Here is a 22,246-nt window from a genome sequence, read left to right on the forward strand (position 1 = left end):
AACTAAGAGCTTTTAATGGGTTTCATGACAGACCTACTGTATTATGAAAAATGAAGAAACAATAAATGTGGACAAGAAGAATAAAACTGCCTGTCAGAATGACATGGAAATAGCTGATAATATGAACAGATATTGAGCAATACCGGAATGATTTAGCCCAATTTAGTAATATTGTCTTAAATAGTTAGTCCATTTAATTTAGCCACCATATTCCAAGTTGACTCTGTGCTTGTAATTTTTCCAAGAACAAAATGAAACCACGCCATTTAATTTTGGGGAGAAGTACTGTACATGTTACAGAAAGTTTAGGAATTAATTCAGAAATTGCTCTTGCAGGTCTGGGGTACACCCTACATACTAACAGTTTTTTCTAATCCCCTCTCTGGGCAATATATGGATAGTTCCGGAGGTCAACCTAGGCTGTTGCTGGTTAAAAATTTTTATTATGTAAAGTGACATGTACTGTTTATTTGTTTTTGTTTTTTTTTTCCTAATAAGGCCTGCATTGTCGGCAAAGACTTCCGCAGTGGGGCTCATCATGCGAAGGACGTCGCTATTTGATTTCACGCCACTACTTTTCATGTACATTACACACTGAGGTTATGAGCAGCAACTGTCCCTCTCTGAAAGGGGAAACTGCCATCGATCGCAAAGACAAGAAGTAACTTTCCTGCTATCACAAGATGACTCAGGTTAGTGGCTTTCAGCTGTTACTGCAATTTAAGTAATCTGAGGGTTTGGGGCACTGCGCACATTCAGTAAACCTATTTAGTCCCAATTCCTCTAATGTTAAGTTTATGACAATGATATGAGGTAAGATGGGACAGACTCGTAGAGAGAGAGCGGGCTGACAACTCTGGGGGTAGCGGGTGGGGGGTGGAGGGATCGAGCAGAAAAGAAAAAGGACTCACGGACACAGACCACAGTGTGGTGATTGCAGGGGGAAGCAGGGAGGTGAAAGAGAGTAGAAGGGGGACAGATGGTAATGGACAAATACAATAAAAATGAAATACTAAAAAATAAAGTTGGAATTTATTTTTGCACCAGGTAGAAAAAATAGTTTGAAAATAATTGTACAGGGTAAGTTAAAATAACAATATACAGGATTTTGGATATTTTTTTAGAGTAGAAAATGTTTTTATAGGAATTAAAAAGCATTGTTGAATGACAGTTTTTATTATATAAAAGTTTACAGTATAATTTGCACTCGAAAGTAATATGTAGATGTTACATTTGAAGAATCCCATATTAAAAACTAAAAAAAAAAACCCTATGTATTTTATCATTAAGTATAAGTACATTCTTTGAACTGCCCTAACTTGTATTTTTACTCTAGAATTATAGTTTATATATGTTTTTAAAATTTAAAGTGGAGTTTTATGCTCTCATTTTTAATACCATGTCTTCTGTGGCATTTATAAGAGGAGAACAATTTATGATATTTATATTTGTTTTTAGTTATGAAACTGTGACTATTGCATACCCAGGGTACATCTCCAAAACAGGCCTCTGCTGGGGCAGGAAATCAGGAACCACAAATCACACCGGGGGAGCTCGTCTGAGCCCTGCTTTCCTGAGTGGCTGTTGGCCCCCGGCAGCATATTTATGGTTTATAATCTAAGACTTGAGGACCAGTTTGTCTGGAGTACAGCACTGTGATCTTGCCGAGGATGATAAGGGAACAGCTCACGGACTCACTGGCTCATCAGTTAATCGCCGAGTGACTGCTCTGTGTCCAGTGCCTGCCCTCCAGCAGCTTCTCATCTAGTTAGAAACATATACAGAGCTGAGAATTCAAGGTGGTATCAGGGGAAATGCCCTAGGAGTCACAGAGATAATAAATACGCAGTATACAGAAATACTGGCAGAGATTACTTTTATCTATAGTTATCCTTGAAGTCTTTAAAGAGGAAGAAGGAAGCTGTGCTAGACACTGAAGGCCAGGTAAGATTTTGAAGGGGGACAGGTGACAAGAGAGCATTTCAGATGAGTGAGAACAGCCTGCTGGCTTCACCAAAGACCTTGGTGAGGAGTTATGTAGGGGGCCCACTCAGGGAAAGGTCAGTAGGGTTCTTGGGGTGAAGCCAGGTATTCGAGTCATGGTAGTTGCAGAATGTCAGGCTGGAAAGGCAGACCAGGACCAAGTCCCAGAGGGTTTTGAATGCCAGATTGAGGGGTGCAAGCTTTATCCCATAGAGAGTAGAGGTCCCCTGAAAGGTTTTCAACAAAGAAGTGTTATTATCGAATCGACATTGAGGAAAACTATCCAGCATTGACGTGAAAGAGAGATTCTAAACTGCTTTCTTTTGTTGGCTTCATGGAGGGGAAATTATAAGTCACAGCCACTGAGCCAGGAATAGCACATATGCTGTGTGGTCTCTGCAGTCACCTTTCACTGTCCGAGTGAGTGACTGGGAATGGAGAAGGGGGGTTGCAAACTCCCAGCATTATGGAGACACCAGAGGTGGCAAACGTGTGAGGTGGGAAGAAGGAGACGGGGCCAGACAACAACCAGGGAGCTGTAACGACAGCTCAGGTAGCCGGTCGTGGCAATCCGAAAAGGAGGATGGAGAGGTGATGAAGATGGCAGCAGACCACAACAACTCTGCCTTGCTCTGAGGCTGACATTGGCTCCCACATGACCTTGCCCCCGCAGTACGTTCTGTTGTCAGGACCTCCGACAGAGCCCTTCATCGATGGGCGGCAAGTCCTCTTGGTTCAATTTTCATTGTCTTCTCGGTGTCCTAATTTAGTGCTCTCGTGGCCTGTTTAAGGAATCTTAACCTACTCCAAGGTGAGGTCATTATTTAATCTTTTCCCCTAAAGGGGCTATTATATTACCTGATACCAAGAGGTTTTAATTCGCAAATGTAGTTGATAGAGATATGTGAAGGCCAATATTTGAAAAACAAGTGTGTTTTTCATTGGGCCAAAAAATGGAGGCCTGACTAGAGAGAAGAATCATGGGGCAGAAACTCAGGATGTGATGGAACAGAAGTTCCAATCACAAACAGAAGAGAAGTCCCACTACCCACGTTTCTGTGTGAACTCCCAAGCACTGGCCCGAGGACATGCGCCATGGTTGACTCCTCCCTGGGGACTAGGAGCCACGCAGGAGACAAAACAAGGCCTTCTCAGAGTTTCCTAGATCTCTGGGGGTCAAGTGCATCGCCTTGAGGAGACCCTGGGAAAATCTTTTCTCTGGAAGCCTTTTCGGCTCCTCTGAATAATTTTACTATTTATACATGTATGTGGTGTGTGTGTGTAGCTTTACAATGATCGTTAAAAATGTTTTCATTGTGCTGTATTCACATCAGATACCAAAGCTGCATTTGAAATTGTGACTGTTGGAAATAGGTCTCAATGCACACCCATCTACCCCCATTTCTTGCCCAGAAACATGGCATTCAGGAAGACTGAAAGGTGGGAAGGATGTCTTACGGAGGGGCAAGGAAACTTTGTGGGTGATGGCTATGTTCACTATCTTAATTGTTTTCATGGTTTCCCAGGTGTGTACATTTATGAAAACATATCAGATTGTGCACTTTATATATGTGCAGTTTGTTATATATCAATTATACCTGAATAAAACTGTTAAAAGTAAAATAATATTGTTCACTGGGCAGGAGTTTCATTTTTTCCACTTGTCCATTGAAAACATGGTTAGACCTATTATATAGAAGCCTAGTGCTGGTTACTATAGGCTTAACAAAGAAGTGTAGTAAATGTTTCTTCTTTAGAAGTTCAGACTCTGGTAGAAGTACTTAGGCCACTATAACATTTTGTAGACTGTGAAACACTTCAAGTCTTGTAGAATTTAGGGATCAGGAGATTGTATTTGTTTGTGAAGATGGGAGAAGGCCGTAGGCAAAGTTCTTTCTTGGCTCACCATAATAAATTAAGGTTAAAACCGTGGGATACAGAACTGTATTCAATTTTCTCCCGATTTTTAAATAATATATCTACAGGAAAGAGAAAACATTAGTATTTATAAAGAGAAAATAGAACAAACTCAAAGAGTAACAAGTTATCAGATTGTAATATAATATGATTGATAGTTTTTACCTTTCATTGTGTAGATAGTTAACATTTCTTATAATGAGTAATTTATTTCCCTTCCCTCCTTTTATTGGCTTAAAACACCCACGCTGTCTGTCCATCAAGTGCAGTCACTCAGGGACCTAAGTAGGTGCTCCCAAGACTCCAGGGGCACTTGGAGAGTCACACATTAGCTCATACAGCTTCTGCCCAGAAGTAACCCACATCTTTTTTATGTCACATTTAATGGCTGAAGTAAGTCCCATGGCTTTGCCTGACTCAGGTTGGGTGGAGAATGGCCAAACAGCAAAACCGAACTTCTGTTTCACCATAATGATGGCCCTGTTGTTAGAAGCAGTACTTAGTGCTGCTTCTTGGGACTGTGGCACGGAGCCACAGAGCGCTCCTGTTAGATTCCTATTCCTTTCTTCCCTTCCTTCTATACTCCACGGAATAAAGGCTAGGCATAAAATAAAGCAAAAAAAAAACCCCACTAAATGTAAGAAGTACAGCTGACGAGAGAGGACTTTTATGGTGGTAAGGTCAGAAGCCCAACACGCTGAAGTGGACCGAGGAATGTATTGACTCTCTGAGCCGGGAAGGGTAGACAGGAGCTCACAGGACTCCAAGGACTAGTCCCAGGCCCTGGAGTCAGGACACTATGCTGCCACGGTTCTTTTTCCCTCTCTATTTGCCTATTGTCTCTGTTACCTGACTTCATTTTCTTCAACCTAAAAACAGGCATTTTCCATGTGGGAGAAAGACGGCCACTGGCAGCCTGACCTTTACATCTTTCTCACTCCGTGATGCCAGAGGCAAGGCCCACATTTCTTCAGCTCTCTGCTGAGATATCTCAAGGAAGGACTCTGATTGTCTCACCTTTCATCACTTGCTCGCCACTGAACCAATGACTGTGTCTAGGAATAGGGCATACTGTGATTGGCCAGGACTGGGTCACAGGCCCATCCAGAGAGGGCAAGATACAAATTGTCAAAAGGGGGCAGGTGAACCTGGTTGGGCAAATAAAGACAATAGGTCCTCTAGTCTTAGGTATACCTACAGCGACCTTTTAGAAGTGTAAATCCAATCATGTTGCCTCCCAACTTGCCTACCAGTTTAAAACCTCTTTCTATTGCACTTAAAATAAACTCCCAGTTGGGTCTTCAGATTGTCAGAGCATCACTTTATATGTCTTCTCTTTACCTTTCAAATTATTTTCCCTTCTCCCATGACCAACAGGCATCAGCTATAAAGGCCCAGAATTTGACTGCACATAGATTAGGACGCCCGGCTAAACCAAACGCTGTCTCCCTAGCTTCTCCTTGAAGCATTCTTTTTTATTATGAGTCTTACTAGCTTAATTACATTACTGAATTCACAAGGAGTTTGCTTATATTTATATAATTCACATGGAAAGTATTGCAGGAAATATAAATCCACAGTGTCAAAATGTCACATTGGTTAGTCCTAGCTACAAATCATTTTCATGGTCAGTTATTTATTCTGCAGTGTATAATCTTAACCATAAAATATAATAAAATCAAAATGGATTTAAGTTGTTCCCACACTTAAAAATAGCTCTTTGAAGTTATTTGTTTACGGTAGAGGCCAGGCAATTTGGGAGAAAGTTCTCCAAGGGGTGTTGTTCAGATCCTACACATTCTGAGCTTGCGGTCAGAGCCAGACTGGAGGAAATTGAATTTTTGTTGATTGCCACTTAACATTTGCAAGTGCAATAAAGTAAAATTTATTTGTCCTAGGGTTCTTGAAATTGTATTGCCTGATTGATTTCTTAAAGGGAAAAAGTTTAAACAGACTTAAGTCTACTGAGATTTTGACTTAAAAGCAAAGCACTCAGTGTCTTGGCTCTTCTTGTGTGTAGGCAGTTACAGCCAGCCATATGTTTACTTCGTAAATTCTAGTGGAGGGTGCAATAGAAGCTGTTTCAGTTTGGGTGGAAGTTCTAACAGACTTCACAAATGAGATTTGTACTCTGTTAGGAGTTTGCCAGATTTTTTGCTGGGACTGTGGGCAGGTCCATGGTAATTAAGGATAACTTACTGCTAATTTGTTTTAAGAGTAAATCCTGAAAGGCTCTTTCTTGCCATAGAAGGAATGAGGAAATTAGAATACAGTTGTCCCCTAATACCCCCAGTGGGTGACTGGAACCATTGATAATACCAAACACTATATGTACCAGTTTTTCCTATATGTATAGGAAGTTTACACACACATATCATATATGTTTGCCCTGGCTGGTTTAGCTCAGTGGATTGAGCGTCGGCCTGCGAGCTAAGTGTCGCTGGTTCGATCTTCCAGTCAGGGTACATCAGAGAAGGAAAACTCTGACTCCAAAAAACCTCCGCTGCCTTGCGGCATACCTCTTCAGGGGAAAGGCTAAGGGAGTAAACCCCGACAGAAAATCCGGAGCCGGAGTCCCTAAGGCGGTTTGACGTTGTAGTCAACACCGGCAACTCCTGCGGCGCACCTGAAGCCAAGCTGTATTGACTCCGTCTTTCCCTTGGACCCTTCAGCTGCGAAGAGAGGGGGGGTCTGCTGCATGGGCAACAGCAGACCCTCCATATTACCCTGCCCGGGCTCTGTAGCTTCAGCGTCATCGCAAGATGTCGATTCAACACGGGAGGAGACAGATACCGTGTCACTCCCGAGTCGGACTGCACAGCCATTGTCGGCGGTGCAGATAGACTCTTAAGAAGCTACACCATCGTCTCTCGAGACGGACGGCTGCCGACGACGATCATATATGTATATATATAAAGATTAATTTATAAATTAGGCACGATAAGAGATTAATAACAATAATAATGAAATAGAACTGTTATAACAATATGTTATAATTGAAGTTATGTGAATGTGGCCTCTCTCATTCAAAATACCTTATGGCACTGCACTCACCTTCTTCTTGTGATTATGTGAGACGATACTGTGCTCGCATGATGAGAGGAAAGGAGGTGGGCATGCTGGACGAAGGGATGGTTCATGTCCTGGGCAGCACATAGGGGGACAGCAACAGAGTTCATCATGCTACTCAGAATGGTGCACAATTTAAAACTTATGAACTGTTTATTTCTGGAATTTTCCATTTAATATTTTCAGACTGTGATTGACCATGGGTAACTGAAACGTCAGAAAGCAAAACTGGATGTGGAGGGACTACCATCGTATTATTTTGTGATAATTGTAGTAACGATTGTTTTCAAGCAAGAGTCAGCAATGGATTGGATGCTAAAACTGGCAAGTGAGAGGATGAGAAAGAGGATGTTTCCGTGGTCTCACGAGGTTTGCATGGGATGTGACCAGAGCACCAGGGGCAAGACTGAACTCGCTGATCTGCACCCGTAGGGCCAGATGGGTTCCTATTGATCGAGCTTACTTTCATATTGGTTGGTAAAGAGGCACGATCTGAGTACCTAGCTACTTCCCTGGGCTACTCCTCACTCACATGCCACAGGAGAGTGATGAAAAGATTAGGCCCCAACATCAGAGGCCTCTGAGACCTGCTCCGTACTCCTCCCACTCCTTTCTGGTTGCGCTCGCCCTGCATGCAAGATCAGGGAAGGCTTTCTTGGAGATGTGATGCCCGTGCCAAGAATGAATAGAAGCTAGCCAGGATAAACACAGCGGCTGTGCAGGCCCCACAGTGTGGGACAGTGTGTGGCCTTGAGAAGCCATGAACCGCTGAGTATTACAGGCTCATCTGAGGCTGGCGATGGACAGTGGGGCATGGCTCCTAGAGGCCAGTTGAAGCCAGATCAGAAAGAGCCTTGTGCGCCCTCCTAAGGTACCTGAACTTGCTCAGACACACTATGGGATGCCTCTCAAGAAGTCTAAGATAGGAAGTAACTCAATTAGACTTACGCTTTATAAAAACAGTTGTGGCAGAACTGAAGGGCCAAAAAACACCTATTTACGGGCTACCGAAGTAATTCAGGCGAGAAATAAGTGCCTTTTCTATACTAGAATCAGTAGGAATATAGAGAAATGGTTGGGATCCAGGGACATTAGAAAGGTAGAATCAGTAGGGCTTGTGACTGGATTGGAGGGGTGAGCTGCATATTATAACTTTTTAAAATCTGGCACCAGAATGATTTTATCCAAGTGAATCATTGGTCTGCACATCCCACATGAAGACTTGATCTTACACAGGAAATCTCAATGACTTGCTCACTCCCAAAGCATTATTTTCTAAAGATTTGCAGGTAAAAATTATGTGTTTTCTAGTCTTTTGACAACTGTGGTGAGATGGCAGTGAAGGTTTTTCTCTAGGTGAGTGTAAGATCAGCACAACTGTTGGTGGTTGCAGGTTCCCATTTTTAGGGAATCTGCCTTCTCCTTCACCACCTTGGGGGGGTGTCCCTGTCTCCCCAGGATGGACCATGAAGCCGCCCAGCTGGAGAAGCAGCACGTGCATGACGTGTATGAGGGCACCGCCCCCTACTTCAGCGACCTGCAGAGCAAGGCCTGGCCTCGCGTCCGCCAGTTCCTGCAGGAGCAGAAGCCCGGGAGCCTCATCGCTGACATAGGTGACCCAGGGCTGCGGCGCGTAGTGTGGAACATACACCATCATGTCTTTCCTTTTCAGATTCAGTGTTCATTTTTCTTCACACCAGCTGCCTGAGACGGTGCCCTTGTCATGCTGGTCCCCAGCTCATTCTCTTTATAGCAGAAATTCGCACAATCAAGTCCGAAACTAGAAAACGTCTTCAAATCTAGATATAGACAGTGGCCATCTTTTCAGAGCTGTTGGGCACATCCTCCAACAAAACCAGCCTGATGTTGACTGAACAAATCAGGACTGAAATGACTGCTTGTGAAATTGACTATTTTAAACTTAGAGATATTCCCATTTGTAAATACGCTGTCCGGTGGCTCACCTTGAGTGGTTCTCATGCCTTTCACGGAAGAGCCAGATATTATAGATTTCCCATAACCCCTTATTAATCTCATGGATTTCCCCCCCCTTAGGTGTTTCATTATTAGAGCCTATCTTTAGGCAGATCGTGCCTTTGTAATCACTGATTTGCCTGGAAGATTTTGGCTCAGTATGTTTCTGATCGAGTGGTAAACCACAGCCCAGCAGATCAAAGGCTGAGGTCTAAGACATTCTGGGATTCCCACTTGAGGCTTGCCCACCTAAAACTGCTTTCTAACACGTGCATGAAGATTACGCCCATAAGAGGCACGAGTCTGTAAACTCTGTCTAATTTGATATTCACTCTAAACACTGGTAAGAGAGATAGACATGTGCCCAGGGTGCTTGGCTTATTCAGGGTGGTGTGAGCAGTGCAGAATTTGGGGAAGGGGGGCATTTCATATAGAAATAATAGAGTCTGAAAATATCTCTATCCTGTCAATTTTTTAAAAGTAAATGTGGCTTCAGAAAATACAGTGACTCTTGCTACTCATAATCTAAGCAAAGTACCAGGATCTTCAAATCAGTTGGTAAGAAAAGGAACCATTCAACACACAGATTTAGGATGACAATGCGTAGAGAAGCTGCTTTCTCATACTTTAATATCCAAAATTCCAAATGAAGCGCTGATGTAAGTGTAAGAAAATGAAATCATTCAAGGACTAGATGACTACCAGATTATTTTTAAATAATAAAATAAAAAGAATAAAGAGAATGATAAAAAAGATCAAATAAAAACAACAGAAGAGTAAAACATAGTCTCAGAGACAAAAGGCCTTTCTATGTATGATACCAAAAAAGTCAGAAATTGTAAAAGAAAATGCAGTTGATTGTCATTATTCACAGTATTTATGTTCTATATGTTGCTATGGACACAGAATTAGTGAATCCTGAGCTCTAGCCCCCCCAGGAAAAACCCAGGATTAGGTCCCTGTGAGCCTCTGCTGCTCACATTTTTATCAGCTGGTCAATACCTAACCTTGTTCCATGTATGTGTCTGTTTAGAGACACCTTATTTACTATATATTGTTGGTTTGTTAACAATGAACTCACAGGCACCGACTATAACTGACACCTGAACAAAGTGTATTTGCAGCATATTTTGTCTGTACAGCCCATCTCAGTCTTCTGGCCCTTTGGAACCTTAGACAGCACTTCAGTACGATGCTACATTTTAAACAGTGAAATCACCAACACAAAGTGCAGAAATGGACAGAATATGAGTGGCGCAGAATACAAAATAGAAGGAAATGTGAGCATGCAGACGCTGTCTGTTCTCTCTCTTCATTTCAGTACCACAGAAGGTCAGCATTTAATGAGGTTTTGCAAAGGACTGGATGTTTATGCACCAGCGCTTGCTGCAGGATCAAAAACCTTCTGATATATTCCTTGCACATTTACCATAGTGGGGTGACGAGGCTTAGCATTGTTCTTGATTTTCCCATTAGGATAAAATCTTCCCCTCTCTAGCATCTCAGTGTGTGCCTTAGAAAATGGATGACTGCAGCATAGAAAATGGAGCACTGCATCATATTCAGAATTCCTACTACTCTCCTTAAAAATGGATATCATTAGAAAAGAATTTGGGATAAATCAGGAGTGCCATGAGTGCTGGGAATTTTTAGGAGATGTTGAGATTTAAAAAGACCTCAGTTTCCTCATTATTACCAGATGCTCTCTGAACACTTCCTTCTAACACTCATCTGCAAACCTGTTTTTATTGGGTTGGCCAAAAAGTCCATATGTTTTTTTCTGTAAAATAAAAGACACAGTTTTCATTTTCACCAATAACTTTATTGATTTGGGTATTCTGAGTATGTCGGCTCTCTCCCGCTATTGGCTTCTAGTGGGTAGAGGCCAGGGGTGCTGCTCAACATCTTCCAATGCATCAGAGAGCCCCACAGCAGAGAATTATTTGGCCAAAATGTCAATTAGTACCAAGGCAATAGTACCAAAGAGCTTTGCAAACCCCTCTTGACACGTTTGATCAGTCACAGCACCTTCTCCACACACTGCACAAGTGTTTTTTGTGTTTCAGTTGTGTTTTTACCTCCCTTGAAATAATAAAGCATAATATGCTGAAAATGTTGCATATTTTCTTCCACCTTCAATATTAAAATGGCTACAGAAAAATTCACCAATTAAAAAAACACCTAATTCATGCTGATATGACAGCTGTCAATACAATCTAACAAATTTGTTCTGAATGAAGTTAAAAGACAATTAAGCGCTACTAGAGCCATGGTATGGAAAAAGCCAAACGAACTTTTTGGCCAGCCCAATATTAGTATTTTTGAAGTAACTTTTCCTTTTGTTTCTTTTAATGTAGCCCCTAAGCCGATTATAAAAGCAATAGATTTACAAGATTATTCTTTTTAAAATAAGACCATCATCTCTATAATATTCAAAATTTCAATTTTAAAACTCTCTGTGGATTATATTTTGCCTATGATTACTCTTAAATATTGGATACTTTTTCTCATAAGCATTCTTAGAAACAGTGGCCGTGAGATCTAAAATATTTCTGAAACCCTAATCATTTACACTGAAATAATAATGTTGGTAATGTTATTTTTTTAAATTCACAAGCCCTCCACTATCTTAGCTGGCATCAGTGAACCTTAATGAGGCTTTTAGTGGCTCATAATTTCAAGCTACACCTATTAAGGAGGAGTTATTAAAAGTGCAACATATTTCGGAAGCAGCAAACTAATTATCTTTGAATACTAGTAAATATATCTTCAAAACATCAGGCATAGAAAGCTATAGGTAATTCCAGAAGGTATAAGTGTCAGCTTGGTTGATATCTTTAAATCTTTCTGGAAAGGAACTAGATGGCCTGTCGGTGCTAGAATATACCAGGTACTAGATGGTGGAAGGCTTTGTTTGGGGATGTTATTCACTCCTATTATAATCTTCCTCACTGTAATATCAGTGAGGTCTGATTGACCTAAATCTTGGGGCTGTGTAAATGTTGAATTACTTGGGTCTCTGCGACTGGAAAGTGAATGTCAAAAGTGGTCTATTTAAGAAAAAAATAGTTCTTTCTGAGAGTTGTATACTGAGTCATGGGGGATCATTTCAAACCTAGCACTGACAATAGGTTGGATGAAACAGTGCTGAAATCTTTTTTTTCATTCAAATTAAATTTTAAAATGTTTGAAAGGCCTGTTATATTTACACCCATTTAAAAGTTGATGGCAGTAGTTTGTTTTATGTAACCAGTAAGCAGTAAGACTGTCTAGAGACATAACGTGACAATAAATGCCATACCACATAGATCTATGCATAATGAAATATGTATGTGAAGGTAACATATATAAAGAGACTGGACACGTCCCTGGGATACTAAGGACCTATCATTCCTTGCCACGGGCCAGCTAACATATGTGCTAGCCTGCTACATCCTACGGACATTAATTTTCTCATTAAATATTAGGTAAATATTATTTATTGTTCCCATCCCCTTTCCCTCTTCTGTATGAAAATATGTAAGAGCTGTCTGAAGGCTTTTCTTCTGCTTTTGTATATACCTTCACCCACATTGTATTCTGTCTTGGTTAGTTAATAAAAGTTGTTTCTGTTCTTGTTATGAGACAGGCTGCCACTGTTCCAATCTCCATTCAGGATAGCAGGTAACACAGTTTTTTTCTTATAGGTTGTGGGACTGGAAAGTATCTTAAAGTGAACAGCCAGGTACATACCCTGGGCTGTGACTACTGTGGGCCATTGGTAGAGATTGCCCGGAGCAGAGGATGTGAAGTCATGGTGTGCGACAACCTTAATCTCCCCTTTAGAGATCAGGGCTTCGATGCCATCATCTCCATAGGAGGTAAGACAGCCTGGTAACGCGTCCACCCTTTGTCATGAGAACAGTGTTACGTGGTTCAGGTTGTTCTTACAACCCCAAACCCACTCTCTGTGGAAAGGTCTATGTAATTCATTTCATCTAATTTTTAAAAAATATTTCATCCGATTGAATTATTTGACTAATCTCAGGTGTACTTATGGGGTTACATATAATTGTTTTAACTAGGTCAGCTCTCATACTGTTATTGTATTCTTTTTGATGACTCATTCTGATTCCTTTTACTTATGAGTAAGAAAGCATTAGAGGAATTTTACTCATTGAAAAGAGTACTTTGTTATATTGCACTGTAGCCAGATCTTCCAACCTGAAGTAGGTCTTGAGAAGTCATATTACCTTTTTTAGGCCATAAGTGTGCTCTTTGTGAACAGAATATTGTAGGATTAATGCCACCTGGAAGGATGCATCATTCCATCTGCCCCTTGCTGGTATGCAGGTCACTGGAGAAGGCAGCCCCACCTGGTCCCAGATTGCATCGTTTTAATAATGCCACTCAGCTCTCTAACCGCCAGAGACTACTCGTAAATCTAGGGAATATGTTTCCCATATCTTTCCAGCAAGTGTGCCCATAAAATACACATGCCAAAAATAATTAAAAAACAAAAAACACAAAAATCCATGCCCGAAATTTATACAGGTAAGGCTCATTTAACTCAGTATATGTATTCCTGAAACCTAATATGTTAGTCATATTTAAATATGCTTGGGAAACTTGCTATTTAAGGGAATCTTATGGCAAATTCTTTTGCAAAGCAAATTATTTGTCCCAATACACTTCAAAAACTAATCTATTTGAATATAACAAGCTTTATTGAAGCAAAATGAACGTATATAAAACTGACTGACCAGATGAAAAACGCAGCATAAAACTGTTGGCTCCTGAAATAGATGAGAAGTGGATTTATTCAGCATTAAATGGAGACTGTATATTTGTATAGTGAGGCCTGGATGCCATAACCCTGCAACTAGTTGGGACCAGCAGAAGATGGTTGCTATGGAAACCTGCTCTGTGACCGTCCATTTCTCTGCAGTTGAAACTGTTCAGTTCATTTTGGCTGTCGTCACTGAGAGGAGGGATTCTCGTGGAATCATGCAACGCTAGATAATCCTTAGATTCTTGAGTGGAAAGGAGGTTTTGGGTTGGCTCATTCCAGCTAAAGGCCTAGAAATCGGAAGAGAGGTCAGAGAAGAGGACTCTTTGCCCTTCTTTAGTTCACATTAGTTTTAGGGTCTGCAAGGCCACCTGCATCCAGGCCAGGCTGTTGAGCCACTGTCATGGGAGTGGGATGCTGACCAGCTTTCCTACCTTGGGGAAATGCTCCTGTATCTGTGGCCAAGTCCTTCTCCACTTCCAGTTGAAGCCTTCAGCCTTGTCCCAGAGGAAATGCAGCATACTGGTCGTCACCTTCTGATTAAAGATGCTCCCTTAAGTGGGAACACAGAATGTGTCTTTATGAATTGTAGCTATAAATTAATATAATGTGGTCCTTTTCCTGTTAGGTTTACCATTTAGAACTATGAGAAATATCAATAGACCGTCTCTCCTATGTCCATATACATTTACTTTCCTAGTTAGATTTCTGTATATTGACTGTTTTTGCTTACCTTAACATGAAGAAGTATGTTTTTGCTTTCCCATGTCTCTTAATAATAATGTGAGAGGTAAGCATCATATCTCATTATACATTTCTTTGGTTTTGCTGATAGATTACAAAATGAAACACTCTACTTTTAGAGCAGTCTAAAAACAATAGTTTGACAAAACTTATATAAAAACTTGGCACTAGTATATTAAAGTAGCATCAACTGTTCACTTTATGCCAATGGTTTTCAACTTGGGATTATGTTGTCCCCACCCTCAGGGGACACTTGTCAACACTGGGAAACTTTTCTTGTCACAATTGAGTGTGTGTGTGTGTGTGTGTGTGTGTGTGTGTGTGTGCACTACTCTGATCTAGTGGGTGGGCCCCTGCAACAAAGAATTATCTGGCCCCGAATGTCAATAGTGTTGAGACTGAGAAACCTGGCTTTATGAGAAACTTGTGGGTTCTAAATGCTTATAGTTCAAATTAACCCCATAAAGGGCTCCTTCTTTGAGGACAGGACTGAGGAGAATAGTCTAAAGCCTAGTGAAATAAAGTGATTGGTCAGAGATGGCCAGGTAGTCACTGGTGAATGGAGGACAGCCCACACCAGTGTCCTGCACTTCACACCCCTGTTAGCCTCATGCCTCAGGCTTCTGAAGCTTCTGCCTGGTCCCAGGGTTTGTGTGCTGCTCAGGGGAAGGAACCCCTGCCTGATAGCAATGCAGGGTGTGCCCAGGGAATGATCTTCCTTTGACAGCTTAATCTACATAATAATCTCACTTTAGATAGTTACTGTTTCTCCGTACCAGGTAAACTCGAGGAGTTCATTTGTCCGAAACCACCACCTGGAGCTAGAGCATGGCGAGGGTGACAGGCGTGGTCTCGCCCTTTCTCTCTCTTATGACTCATGTGCAGGAGCAGCAGTGTCAAGACATCCCTTGGGACTAACTTCCTACCTGAGATATGTGGTAGCCCCGTGTGTGGAAAAATAAACTGATCTTTTCTCTTAGCCCAGTAACATGATTAAACTCCCCTCGGAGCTAACAGATGAACACTTTCTATATATTTTTGATAAAAGGTTACCTAGTAACACACTTACAATTAGATGAAGAAGTCAGTCCTGCTTGACTTCCACTTGAACTTGGCAGGGATTGAAAGTAAAAATGATGACCTGTCAGTTGATGTTTTAAAAAATCTACACAACCAATTTATATTATATTAACATTAGTAATGTAATAATAATGGACTTGAGCTTGGCTGGCTTATTTTTTCATTATACATAGAAAAACAATCTTTAACATTTTTATCCACTTCTATTTGCTTGATTAAATTTTATTAACACTAATAAGTGCTTTAGAAGTACCAAGAACTCATTAAAGCAAGAATTACTTCATAGAATTCTACTAGGAACACTTAACTAACTTAGTGCTTCATTGCAAATTTTTATTAATTCACATTGTCATCCTCTAGTTAACAAAATTCATAGGATTTTGGAACTGAAAGAGATTTTACACATTATTTATTCTAGGTGTCATATTATAGATGAAGAAATTTAAAGTCCACATAAGTTAAATGATTACTCAAGATCAGTTGTCTACTAATTACAAGAATCAAACCTAAAAACTATGTTGCTCCTAAAGCCAGGCCTATGCGAGCTCTACCATGTGCCCTACCCTGTAGGAAATAAGAAGATTTTACTACGTGTCAAAATCACATCACTGTGATGTGGGCAATACTCGTACATAAAGGTGTAGTAGGCTTATGTATGTGTATACACATTGAAGATGTGGGTGATACTAGTACATAAAGGTGTAGGCTTATGTATGTGTATACACACTGAAATCTAGCTTCTTTTTTTTTCAGTCATACATCATTTTTCTACAACACAAAGAAGAATCAGAGCAATAAAAGAAATGGCCCGAGTCTTGGTTCCTGGTGGCCAGCTGATGATTTATGTTTGGGCTATGGAACAAAAGAACCGGCACTTTGAGAAGCAGGATGTGCTGGTTCCGTGGGACAGGGCCTTGTGTTCCCAGCCCCTCTCAGAATCCAGCCAGCCCGGGAGAAAGAAGCAGTGTGGGCATCCAGAAAGAAGCCATCCCTACCACGCTCCTTGCACGGTGTGCAGCTGTTCTGTTTGTTTTAAGAAGCGATGTGACTCAAAACGGTCCCGCAGCATGGACTATGACCCTGTAATGGCTAGAACCTACTGTGCAAATATTTCTAAGGAAGGTGGGGAAGAAAATGGATTCTATAACACATTAGGAAAATCTTTTCGTTCCTGGTTTTGTTCCCGATCTTTGGATGAGACAACTCTGAGAAAGCAAATTGAAAGAGTGAGACCCTTGAAAAACACAGAAGGGTGGGTCACTAGCACCACCATATCAATCCAGCCTTCCAGACAGTCTAGTTTAGACATCGATCACCCAGAGCCATTCTCAACAAGAGAGCAAAATTTAGAGGATGAGGATGTGTTTCTGGAAACTTCTCAAAAACATTTGGGATGGCTGAGAGCACCGGCCACAACGAAACATCTAAATGGACGCTGTCCAGGAGAAGCTGGGAGCAATGGCGATGGGGATTTTCTGGATAGCGCCAATACTAATGCGAAGGATGTGGCCACAGGTGACTTGGACGAAGGGCGCCCTTCTGCTAGCCCAACATTGAGAAGGATTTCTGCAGCCGGGTCCACAGATCCCATCCCAGATGACACAATTCCTGTCGGAGGACAGCAACCAGACGCTGTGGATCCCAGAGCCTTCATGCGCTACTACCACGTGTTTCGCGAAGGCGAGCTCTGGGACCTGCTGAAGGAACATGTGTCCGAGCTCCGTATTCGGAGCTCAGGGAACGATCATGGCAACTGGTGTATCATCGCAGAGAAGAAGGAGAGCTGTCCTTGACGGGGCCGGTCCAGACAACTCCCCAGATGAACCACGTTGTTTTCGCTGGGTTTGGGATGGTCACCTGGATTTGCATCCAGTTTCTTTCTTTCTTTCTTTCTTTTTTACCCATTTATGCTTTTGTCTGTAGAGACTAGGAATTGATCATCTTTTTAATCTTTGGGTCAACACAGAGCTGGTCATCGGAAGCACTTCACGAAGGGTATTTGTGGTTAAATGTTGATATGAAGGATCTGAAGAGGCAACAGGAAGTGAACTTCGACACGGTTTGGGTTTTTTCCCTGCTGCAAGATGAAATTATTATGAGACTGCATGTGTATTTTTTTTCAGTATTATGAACTGATTTTAAAAGATTCTGTTTTTAAGTATGCTTTCTGAAAACAGCATTTTATAAAGTTAGGGGACTAATTTTGGCTTCTCAGATTATAATTTAGATTTTTTTGCCAGATAGCAGGTAAACCTCATCCATTGAACAGATGGACATTGAACCTTGTGATAAATCATTTTGTTGCCAAGGCCTTGCCTCTCTGTACTTCAAGTCTTCAGAAAGGTGAGAAACAGGAGAGAGAGAGAAGTGTTATGGGACTTTTTGAAATGAAATGACAAGCAAATTTGCTTCAAGAGAAATAAAAAACAAGGTTATTGTTCTCACTCAGAAGTTTTTTTAAAGCACTGTGAACATATAGAGAGTGGTCTATGTGGGTATTTGAAGTTGGTATTTTTCTGTCCTTATTAGAGGCAGGAATATCCAGTTCTGATAAGACCAATGAGGAGCTGTCATTTAGAATGATGATTTTCTTATGAACTGAAGGGACATCTAGGAAATGAGAATCTGGCTGAGGCTCTGTGTTGCTGTTAACATTAATAGACTGTTAAGGAGTAAGATGGTTGGCCTTGGTGGAAGATCAATTGTTGAGCTTTTAAAACTACTATCCAAGCATTGATCTTTTTGCAAGTAACCACATTTTGTTAGTTAGATTAGAGAGTTAGGCAGAATCAAGTCCTATTAATTAAAGGTTGAGTTTCTGCCACTTAACGGACAAATAGATTGGTGTTGTGTGGTTACTGCCTCTCTTGAGATTGATTTAGATGGAACCATGGGTCTGTTTAAATCCATATCATGGATCCTGAAACAGATAAAACTAGGACAGGACTAGAGAACTAAGATGAGCAGAATAAGTTGACCCAGGAATATGGCCTCAGCTAGTCCTTAATGAGGAGAGAGCTGACATTTGACAGAAGCCTTTTTACTTTATGGACCATTGTAATCCTGAATGAAAATCAGTTCTTGTTTTATTTTCCACTAAAATTAACTGAAATAGTAAAAGATTTCATTTGGTTTTGGGTTTCTTTTTTTCTTTTTTTCCTTCAATGATTGTGCTCTAACTTAAAATAATAACAGTACTTTCAAAGAAACTTAAAGACTGATTTTTAGTGCTTAGCTGAAAATGAACAATATTTATAACCCTCTTGGGTCTACAATAAGCTGCATCACCCCCTTTTTGGTTGGAGAGGTTGCCTGGTGGAAATGAGACACGTCTTGTGTTGTTCGGAGCACAGTCCGCATTAGAGGGACAATGGAAACAGGCATAGACATGGGGTATCAATTAAAAATTAATCTAGCGTCTTCCATTTCTTAAACTAGGACATTCAACCACGAGTATAAGTGGTTCTATTGGTGGAAAGAAAAGATTCTCAGTGAAGTTCTTACAATTAAGACTTGATGGCCATTTTAGTACAAGTGGATTTTTTCTCTCTTTGAAGCCTTTTGTCAGATGCATCTTTAATCCCAGTCCTGCTGCTAGAAATCTGCTGGAAGTCTTTTTGGTGGTAGCCAACCACTTACATAGAACTCAGTTTTTTAGACTGCTCCAAAGAAGCTTTGAGCTCACCTGTATGAGCAGCCTTCTACACACACACACACACACACACACACACACACACACACACACCTCTTATTTAATTCCATGGTCAATAATGTCTCTTTGCTATATTCATGTGAAAAGCACTCCTAAATCTAACTGCTGCAGTTGGATATATATCCAAAATATTATAGATCTCCAATATACATAGCCATTGAAGAGCCTAATGTAAATATCTCAATCACTTAAAAATCTTGCTCACCTTTAAAACTGTCCTCAAAAGGAAATACAAGTCATACGTGAGTTTAAATGGACACAGGTTATTTTTGAGTGTCCAGTCTGCTTAACTTGCTTGATTAGAGATCTTGCTGCTCTATCTGAAATCATTAGAAAACTTGGACTCCATTATTAATACTGGGTCGAACTGGCTTTCCTGTCCCTTCTCTTTTACTTACTGCATCACTTGAGAGCCCTACAATGTGAACTAGAGGGGACCATTTGGGAGATTATTGGAATGTTTTTAAAAACCTTTGCTGGTTTATTGGTGCCTCACTGGCTTATCTGAGGAATTCCATATAAACAGTCAAATGATTTGGGGAAAGTGCATTAACATGGACGAAGGATGCAATCAAAATAACTTTGTGGTGGGAACCATGCAAGAGGCCTATTTAAATTATTTTAAAATTGTCACTATAGTGATGAAATGCCACCAGCATGTCGTAGTAACTAGCGAATCACCTAACAAATGTCTTGGAAGATCATGTTGGTCCTCCTTTCTCATCACTCATTCTTATGCAGGATGGTGTGTAATTCTTGTCTCTAGTTTGCCTTTCTGTGCCCTTCCAAATTCTAAGTGTCAAGAATTCCTCTGCATTTTAACTGAGCATCAATTAAATGGGGAATAACTGGACGTGATCCAGAGAGAAAATGATCCAGCTATAAATCAGCTAGAAACATCAATGTGCTTGTATATTAATGGCCACAAAAAGCATAAGCGTTGGTGGATTTTAAAAAATAAATAAATGGGTTTGAAGGAGGACAGAGGGTCTAACCCAGTTGTTGTTGAACTTTGTGGTGAACTTAAAAATGAAATGTAAGGCCCTGGCTGATGTGGCTCAGTGGATTGAGCACTGGCCTGCGAACTGAAAAGTCGCTGGTTTGATTCCTGCCTGGGGCATTTGCCTGGGTTGTGAGCCAGGTGCCCAGTTGGGGTGTGTGAGGGGCATCTGATCCATGTTTCTCCCCCTCTCTTTCTCCCCACCTTCCCCTCTCGTTAAAAAGTGAACAAAAATAAACAAAATTTTTAAAAAAGAAAAAAAAAAGTGAGCCTGAGCTGTGAGCACTCAGTTTAGGATGGAGGGGGACAGGATATAATCACCGGACAAGCAGCTACAGGCCAGGAAGAACTCATTAGGGCAGCTTTTGTCTCCTGTGTAGAAAATTTGAACTATATTGATAAGAGCAGCTAACTTTTCTGAAACATGTAACATTTATTTTACCTGCAGTCCTCACTGTAGCCCTCTTAGATAAGCATACTTGTTCTCATTTTGCAGATGAGAACTACCGACGCAGAAAGAATTTCAGTCGCCCAATGTCACAATCACACCCATAGCTAGTATCACACATCTAGTAAGGGGCAGGGCTGAGATTCAAACCCAGGCAGCCTGACTCCCAACCGGTGCTCTCAGCCACAGCACTACATGTGCTCAGTCACAAACCCTAAGAGCCTTTCCAAATGAGCTTTCGCAAATGAGCTTTCGCAAGATTAAGCAAAGATTACACTGCTATACAATAATTGGACAGCTGTCCCTTACATACTTTTCCCCATCTTTTATATTTATTTTTTTCATTTGCAAGTCTGTTTCAATTTCACTTCAACTGAAAAAAGAAAAGTCTTGGTTGCAAAATGTTGTGTGAGCACTTCTCTCCAGCCTTTCAATTCTTTAAAAATGACAGTAACGTTTTCCCACCTCCTAAGTGAGAAATTTGAGGGCTATGCAGATATTCATTCATTCTGCTTGTTTACTGAACCCGCGAGTTCCCAGATACATAGGATGAAAGGTAATGAATATCAGATGCGTTGTGAGTACACAGAATATTAGCATTAACTGGAAGTGCCAAGCTGGAATAGTTTTCATATTTGTTATATACCTACTACCAAATTATATTCTTTAGTTTGAGGAAAGCAATACACAGAACATCCTCTTAAGAAATCACAATGCGTGCTAGCATATTTAAGGCCTACCCTAAAGTGAACTTGGACTTAATTTACTGAGTTTAACCGAGACATATTAACATCCTCTAGCACAAGTGTTCTGTGGAACATATTTCAGCAAATATTGTGTCTGTTAGAGTAAAACACACACTCCTTAGGAGGGCATTCGTTAATTGACTTGATTATTTTCAGCCTCACCTCCTGCAGTTGCACCCCAACTTTTTCTGTCCTGCAGTCTGCCGTTTTAAACAATGCATTTATTAGAAGTCACATACTGACATGTAATTGTCACATTCTCTAGATATAAACTTGGGTTTCAAATGCCATCATTGCAATCATTCTGCAAAGAAAAAGGCAGGAGACAGGCTTCATTCCATCCATTCCAAGGTCATGTGAGGTTAAGTGTATCATACACCCATCCAACAGATGGAAAAACCACAGGAATGGAAGGGAATTACAGAAGCATCAGCAGACCCCCAACCAGAACGCTAAACTCTTCTCATCCCAACCTTAATTCAACATTTTCAATGACTGGCTTGATATTATAGACTGTATCTGCCACCTCCGTTATCTGCAAAACTGAAGTGAGAGTATTTTAAAAAGAACTCTCACCAACCAAGAATTAAAATTATAATGCAAAGGGAATGCATTCGGTGTGGCATGGAAAACACAGACAGAAACCTAATAAAGCTAAGCACAGAGGAAATACTGTGAATTGTCCTACTTGGGGTTCCCTGTGGGTCCCACAGTATGTGACGCATTAGTAGGAATGTGCATCATTTCAGTTTTAACACACATCTTGTCCCCCTGTAGTTTTGGGTTTTCCCCACTGACAGTGCAC

The 22,246-nt window shown here is 40.9% G+C and overlaps 1 protein-coding gene across 1 annotated transcript; it reads left to right on the forward strand.

The window, feature by feature from the left end:
* Positions 1–517: 517 nt before the first annotated feature.
* TRMT9B (tRNA methyltransferase 9B (putative)) lies at positions 518–17,979 on the forward strand. Its single transcript, XM_090258583.1, has 4 exons — positions 518–692; positions 8,428–8,582; positions 12,630–12,803; positions 16,289–17,979. Exons 2-4 carry the CDS (start codon positions 8,429–8,431, stop codon positions 17,326–17,328), a joined length of 1,368 nt encoding a protein of 455 aa, XP_090114709.1. The 5' UTR covers positions 518–692; position 8,428; the 3' UTR covers positions 17,329–17,979.
* Positions 17,980–22,246: the final 4,267 nt, after the last annotated feature.

Source organism: Furipterus horrens, unplaced genomic scaffold (assembly GCF_987537825.1).
Source record: "Furipterus horrens unplaced genomic scaffold, mFurHor1.1.pri manual_scaffold_12, whole genome shotgun sequence".
Classification (NCBI taxonomy): domain Eukaryota; kingdom Metazoa; phylum Chordata; class Mammalia; order Chiroptera; family Furipteridae; genus Furipterus; species Furipterus horrens.

Bases quoted from the DNA above. Each gene is read 5' to 3' on its own strand.
- TRMT9B (XM_090258583.1), top strand. From the start codon at position 8,429: ATGGACCATGAAGCCGCCCAGCTGGAGAAGCAGCACGTGCATGACGTG. The intron at 8,583-12,629 runs GTGACCCAGGGC...TTTTTCTTATAG, and splicing joins GAGCCTCATCGCTGACATAG to GTTGTGGGACTGGAAAGTAT. The intron at 12,804-16,288 runs GTAAGACAGCCT...TTTTTTTTTCAG, and splicing joins TGCCATCATCTCCATAGGAG to TCATACATCATTTTTCTACA.